Genomic DNA, 7,705 nt, shown 5'->3' on the forward strand with positions numbered 1-7,705 from the left:
TGGTGTTGGCACTATTACTTTTCAAATGCAGCATGTGGCTCCACTCACCTTAAAGAATGTTATGCATGTACAGGGATTGACAAAGAACTTGGTATCCATTGCCATGCTTGAGGATAGAGGCTATGATGTGATCTTTCCAAAAGGAAAGTTGTTCCTTCAACACATAGCCACAGGTCAAGTAAAGAAGATAGGGACTCGAGTTCAGAACATCTATAAGATAGAGGTAGAGGGTTGTGCTGCTTTGAGTTCAAAAGTAGAAAATATGTTGAGCTGAGATGTCGACGAGTTATGGCACAAGAAATTGGGCCACTTGCATCATGGGGCTTTCAAGATATTGCAACAAATCTCTACCGGTCTTCCCAAAGGTATGCTTGAGAAAGTTGATACATGCAAGGGTTGTACTTTGGGAAAATACACCAAGTCTTCCTTTGGAGGTAGAGGGAGTCGAGAAGAGTCTATTCTGGAGAGAGTCCATTCAGATGTGTGTGGACCATTCTCGACAATATCCACTAGAAAACACAAGTATTATGTTATATTTGTAGATGACTATTCTCATAAATGCTGGATATTTTTCATGTAGAGAAAGGAGCAGACATTCACAAAGTTCTATGAATTCAAAGCATTCGTCGAGAAAGATTCAGGCAAGAAGGTTAAATCTCTATGGAGTGATAACAGTGGAGTCTCCAATGAGTTTAAGAACTTTTGTGCAGCGGAAGGGATTAAACAAGAGTTGACGGCACCTCATAACCCTCAACAGAATGAGGTTGCCGAGATGAAGAATAGGAGCATTGTAGGGGCAAAAAGGGTGATGTTGCATGATCAGGGCCTACCACTACACTTATGGGATGAGGCATGCAACACAACAGTTTATGTTCAGAATTGTAGTCCACATCGGATACTTGAGAGTAAAACACCAGAGGAATATTATTCTGGTAAGAGGCCAGATCTTGGTCACTTTAGGATTTTTGGGTCATCGGTTTATTGCCATGTGACCAAAGATGCATGGAAGAAGCTTGAGCCAACAACAAATTTGGGGATCATTATGGGGTACATTGATACTTCCCACAACTATCGGGTGTACAAGCAAACCATTCAGATGACAGTGGTTCGCAGGGATGTCAAGTTTGATGAGGTGAATTCCATGTGAGTATCCCTTGAGAGGGAGAATAAGCTACATGCGAAGGAGGAACTTTTAGTTCCTAAGTTTGAGCGGCCTCAGATTGATGCGGAGCAGCCGCATACAGAGGTTCCAGGAGTGGAGACATCCACTCAGGAAAAGTCTTCCACAGAGGGAAGAAAGCATACCAGAGAGGCTGACAAATTGTTGGATGATGCATGGGAGAATGTGGGAGCACCCTCTTCTCAGTGCAGACAGAGGAGGTCACCAGAGAGGTACATTGGATACATGGCAGTTATGGGTGCATGTGTTGTGACAAAGCCATCTTCCTTTCAGGAAGCAGTGCAGTAGCCGATTTGGGTTGATACGATGGTGGAGGAGTATAAATCCATATTTAGAAACAGTGTTTGGATGTGGTCCCAAGACCAAAAGACAATTCAGTTGTGAGCTCCCGTTGACTTTACAAGGTAAAGAAAGTTGTAGATGGTAGTGTGGAGAAGCATAAGGCTGGATTTGTGGCCTGTGGCTTTCCACGGGTAGAGTGAATTAACTATGATGAGACCTTTTCTCATGTTGCAAGGTACTCATCTATCATATCTATTTTGGCACTATCTACACAGATGGGTTGGAGTATCCATCAAATGGATGTGAAGGCTGTCTTCCTCAATGGCATGATTGAGGAAGAGGTGTACATAGAGAAGCCCGAAGGTTTTTAAACCTTGGACCATGAGTCGCATGTGTGTCAACTCTAGAGAGCCTTATATGGGCTAAAGCAAGCATCCCATGCTTGGTACACTAGGATATATAGCTACTTCACTGGGTTGGGCTTCACGAAGAATGAAGCAGATGCGAACCTGTATCACATAGTGGTGGAAGGTAAGTTTTTTATCATTGTATTTTATGTAGACAATCTCATACTGATAGGTGATGAGAAGCTCATCAAATCTTGCAAGGAGAATCTTGCAAGAGAGTTTGAGATGAAGGACATGGGGCTCATGCATTACTTTCTTGGCATCGAGATATGGCAAGGAGATGGGGAGTTGTTTATTTCTCTAGACAAGTATGCCAATGAGATACTCAGGAGATTCTGCATGGAGAGCAGTAAACCCGTGGAGACTCTTCTAGCCGGTAACTGGAGGAAGGAGGATGCTACTTCAGGAGAAGTAGTGGAAGCTATTGTTTACAGGTAGCTTGTGGGTTCACTCATGTATTTGGTCTAATTAAAATAGAATTCTTTTCTCATAGTAACTTGAAAATAATTAATTAAGTCTAATTAACTTAATTAATTTAGGAAATTCGAATTGGACGTCTTTTAGAAGACATGTATATATTCTCCCTAACTTATAGGATTTAAGGATAAGTTATGAATGAGGTGTAATTAGTTAACTTAGTTTATTGAGTTAAGTCCAATTAAATTAGTTCCAATCAGTTTCATGAACTAATAGTGAGTAAACAGTTTGTTGGGACATTAGTGACCTAATTATTGCTACTTTAGTTAACTGAAGATTCCACCATTAGAAATTCATGCATGTTGATTCTGAGAAAGACCCAGTTGAGACTAGAGTGCAGGGACAATGCACTATTTGTTTTAGATTTTTCTGAGTTGCACTAATAGTGCATGCATTATGGAACCGATGCTTGAGGGATTGTGTTATTTTTAGAGACTTTATTTCCGTTTAAATACAAGCTATCCTTCAAAGGAATTACACATTGGAATAGAGACTTGGAGAGTTTTTTAAGAGGCTAAGCTTTGGCCTTGAGTTTGCTTATGAGTTGGAGATTGAATTTGAGGAGTGCTGGGATTTTTCTAGAGAGAACAAGCATTGTAATTTCATCTTGATTTTCTAGATTAATACAAAATAGATAGTGGGGTTTTGAGCTGTGGCTTTCCCCAGATATTTATTGTGTTATGTGCCTTTGATTCTCTTCCTCTATTGATTATTGTTTGCTCGATGTTTATGGGCTTTTGCTGTAAAGAGTAAAAGTAGATTCTTGTCTCTTGTTTTAGTAGATTACATGAACTTGTGAATCGACAAGATTTTCTACAAACTCAATCTTGTATATTTCACATGTAACCCCAAAAAACTTAATTAGATTCAATTTCTTGAAAACTCATTGAACTTTAGTGTAAGAGAATCTAACAATTAAATTAACCATTAAGGCTACCAAATTTCCCTAGGATAACTACAACCCAAAGCGCACAACTTTATAGAATCACTAAAGTGATAAAGATATTAAAGATATAAATAAAATGAATAGGAAAAGTATCCCACTTGTGACAATAGAGAAAAATGAGTAGGAAAAGAATCTCACTTGTGACAACAGAGAACGATGAACTTTGTATTCAATAAATAAAAACATATCTTCTTATATTTATTAAAGGGGAGAGGGAAAGATGGTATTTACTTCTTTGTTTTAATTTATTATTAATATTAGTAAAATATATCGAAATCATAAGATAATTAACATAAATATTAATTACACTAATATCTCTTCTTAATGATCATTTTGAAAAAAACATTAAATTTATTTTTCAAATTACTTTGGTAAATTCAATCCGGTCATTTTCCATATGTTTAATGAAATCATTGTTTTATTTAGATTGTCTCTAAGGAAGACAATCTGAAAAACAAAATGAATGAAAGGAATAATTAATGAAATCATTTTATAAACCACTATGTTCAATTCTCTCATATTTTACTTGTAACACCCTCTCGCAACTATAACGGCTATAGGATTTAAGTTTTTTTTTTTCATAGCTTGATTCATGGGGATTTGACAAATTATAATTATTTTAAGATTATTACTTTAATATATAATAAATTATCTATGATTAATAATATTTTTTCATAATATTTATATCCATAATATATATATAAACATTTAAATATTAATATTTTATAAAAAATAATATAAATATTAAGAAATTATTAAAATACTCATTTAATTTATTTTATTCGCATCAAACACAATGTTAATTTATATTTATTTTACGTAATAAAATTTTATTAATAAAAATTATGATCATATCCACCTTAAATTAAAATTTCGCCCTGGAGTATGGAGTATGCCGTAAAACTGCTTCTGCTTGGCTAAGAGCTCGTCTTCCTCGGACGTAAGGAAACAGGTTAACGGCCCAAGACCCAGAGGCATCTCCCAGGAGTGAAAGCCTGCTCCCTTACGGACCACCAGCGGGTTATTACAGGTGGCGTGGTTTTCCTTGATAACGGTGATGAGTCAAACCGACATTCGCGGATAGCAGCCAGAGATGGCTGTCCTCACTGTTGGTTTGACACGTGAGTTTGATAGGTTTTGCCACCTTCGGAAAAAAAAATAAAAATAAAAATTTCATTCTACACGAAAACTTCTCTTCTTTAATGTAAATGTAGAATTTGACAATTTGAGAGCATTATACTTTTAAGGGGAATCACCTCGGACTGACAATAGATCCTAAGATCCAGATATTTGAAATCAGTGATTTCTACGATTCCACGTGGCAATGCTTCTTTTAAATGACTACATCTCCCCAGATTCAGAAAATTAAGAATTTTTAGAGCTCTCATTTCACATGGCAATGAAATGAGATTGCGAATGGCTGAATGCACATCTACAATTTCAGTATAATTCACACAAAGAAATTCTGTTTGCCACAATGATTCTGGCAATAAGAGACGGGCTCTCTGAAAAACACCCTAAGAGACGGGAGGTTAAGGAAGCACTTCCAATTCAAAATCGTGTCGATGTCAGGGAAAAAGGCGTCCACATAGTTGTGTGCATTATCCATTGAAGTGTCCACATCTTTGCTCTTTAGCCGAGACATTGGGGTTTTGGTCAATAATTGCACATCCTTTCATCCCTCCAATAATCAAAGAAGGATTTGACTTTATAATTGTTATGAACACATACATATTTTTAAGTACTTAATCAATTGAATTAAAAATGATATATAAATCTTATAAATTATAAAAATTAAAGATATAAATATAATTGAAAATTAATTTATTTATATAAAAAATGTATTTCACATTATAAAATTTTATTAACAACAAAATTATGATCACATCCTTTTTATATTAAAATTTCCAGTACAAACATGAACACGAAAGTTTAAAACAATTTAATCTCACGAGGAATCACCTGCCGTCTTCTCTACCGCAGAATTTCACAATTTGTAAGCAGTCTGATCTCAGGAGGAATCTCCTGTAACTTACGACAGCCCTTGAGATTCAGATATTTGAGCTCTTTGAGTTCTGCGATTTCAGATGGCAATGATTCTAAATTATGACATCCGTTGAGATCCAGAAATTTGAGATTTTTGAGATCTCTCATTTCACATGGCAATGATTTTAACCTCTTACATCCACTGAGATGTAAAAACTGAAGGTTTGAAAGATTGCCAATGCCTGAATGCACATATTCAATTTGAATATAGTTCAGATTAAGATATTCAAGTTGTTTCAATTGCCACAATGATTTTGGCAATAATTTTAGACCCGTGTTATTTAAAGCCAGCACCCTCAGAAAGACGAGGTTAAGCAAAAATGCTTCTGGAATCTCTTTTAATTCAAGATTGAGTGTTAAAGATAGACCTACCAATTTTGGACATCTCAATTCCATGTCGGGGAGAGATGTAATATTGCTACCAAAAAGGAAGAGCCTCCTGCAATTATGGCGTCTCTCGATGTCGGGGAAAAGGGCGTCGATGTCGGGGCAATGTTGACCTGCCCTGGATACAAAATTCTCCTCTTTCTCTCCCACATAAATTGCCATGTCCCGCACAACATCGTGAACGCCAATCGTAACGCTCCAATAACTGGATCCACCAACTGCTCTCAATTGGAATAAGGAACGATCTGCAAGTAACTTTACATAGCTGTGCGCAGTATCCATTAAGGAGTCCAAATCTTTGCTCTTTACTATACCTTCTGCGATCCAGATCTGCGATATAATGTTCACCGGAATGTTCCAGTCCTCTGGAGCAATCACACAATACAGAAAACAGGTTTTCAAATGAGCATGGGGTAAACTATCGTAGCTCCATCTCAATCGCTCATACAGATCTCGATCAAGTCGAGGATGAGTAATTGGAAAATTTGAATCCACAGTCTGAATCTGCCTTAAAGCAAGGTTCCACTCATTTACAGCCCGGTTGCCAATCATTGTTGAAGCTATGACATTTATAGCCAAGGGCAACCCTTTACACTCCTCCGCCACGACTTTAGCAATATGCTCTATCTCGTCAGGCACATGCCCGTCTTTGAAAGCTACTTTGCAAAACAATTCCCAGGCTTCCTCTCTTGGCAGTGGCTGTATTTGCATGGACTGGTCTGCATTCATTTCTGGAATCAGATCTCTATTTCGAGTAGAGAAGACAACTTTGCTCCCTTTGTTCTCGCCAAATTCCACGCCCAATTCTTTGAGAGTGACTGCGCTCCACAAATCGTCTAAAATTAGGAAAAATTTCTTCGTCCTCAGATGTGCCGACAGCTTCATCTTCCGCGAATCAACATCATTATAAGAATAGGCACTGAGGTCTAAATTGATTGCAGAAGCCATACGACTCTGCAACTCCAGAATGGAAAATTGGGCAACTGCAACCCAAATCACATGATCAAAAACACCACTTACCTTGTAGGTGTTGTAGACCTTTTTTAGCAACGCTGTTTTGCCAACTCCACCCATCCCATATACAGCAAATATCCGATCGCTGGGGGCCTCTGTAAGCCACCTCTCAAGTTGTATTTCAGCAGATCTAATTTCCAACCCTACCAGTCCGGTGTCTGGTTCGTCTTGAAGCAGTAGATTAGCCTGTTGTGGCGCCGCGGACGCAATCTGTTGAGCACTGTGAAACACAGAGAAGACGGTCTGAAGATTGTGAAAGAGCTCATCAAAAGTTGTCTTCCACTTTCGGATTTCTGTAGAAAGTTTAGGCTTGTAAAGGAGGCAACTGATACACCGCTGCCGCCTTCGAGAGCAATCGATCAACTCTCTTGCTTTTCCAACTGCGTCTTGCATCCTTAGCAGACAATTTTGCAGAGATTGAGGGGGCGTCTTTTGCCGATCTTGAAATTGATCTCTAACATCGAGTAAGAGAGTCTTCATACGATTTAACTGCCCTTCTAGAAGCTGACGGTTCTCATCCAACCGAATAACATCGTCCATTTGTCGGATGAGTGCAGAAATAGCGCTACTGACCGTATTGGCCGCCACTTCAGTGATAATAGCAGCCATTGCCAATTTTTTGGCTTCGCAACAGAAGAATCACGGGTCTGAAGGGGCTAGAGACAATCATATATAAACACGAACTTACAATGAGATACAGGGCAATGGATAGGCAGTCAGTAGTCATTATTGAAAATGCAAGTTGACTTGACTTAGTAAAATCAACAATGGGATACACAGTCATCGTACGTCATTGCTTGTTAAATATCCTTCAATCCTTTCCATAGATATGGAATTAGAATTTATAGATTTTCATCTCATAAATGTAAGAAAGGTATAACCTACTTTATATAAAATTTGAAAATAAATCTTTAATAATAACAATTTAAAACAAATAAAAAATAATATCAATATTTAATTTTTAAA

The 7,705-nt window shown here is 37.6% G+C and overlaps 1 protein-coding gene across 1 annotated transcript; it reads right to left on the minus strand.

The window, feature by feature from the left end:
- Positions 1-5,266: 5,266 nt before the first annotated feature.
- Positions 5,267-7,348, minus strand: LOC149150004 (disease resistance protein UNI-like). The gene has a single exon (XM_089442658.1). It carries the CDS (start codon positions 7,346-7,348, stop codon positions 5,267-5,269), a length of 2,082 nt encoding a protein of 693 aa, XP_089298784.1.
- Positions 7,349-7,705: the final 357 nt, after the last annotated feature.

Source organism: Pinus tabuliformis, chromosome 9 (assembly GCF_031772625.1).
Source record: "Pinus tabuliformis cultivar Carrire ecotype Pingquan chromosome 9, CPIR1, whole genome shotgun sequence".
In the NCBI taxonomy this organism is placed as follows: Eukaryota; Viridiplantae; Streptophyta; class Pinopsida; order Pinales; family Pinaceae; genus Pinus; species Pinus tabuliformis.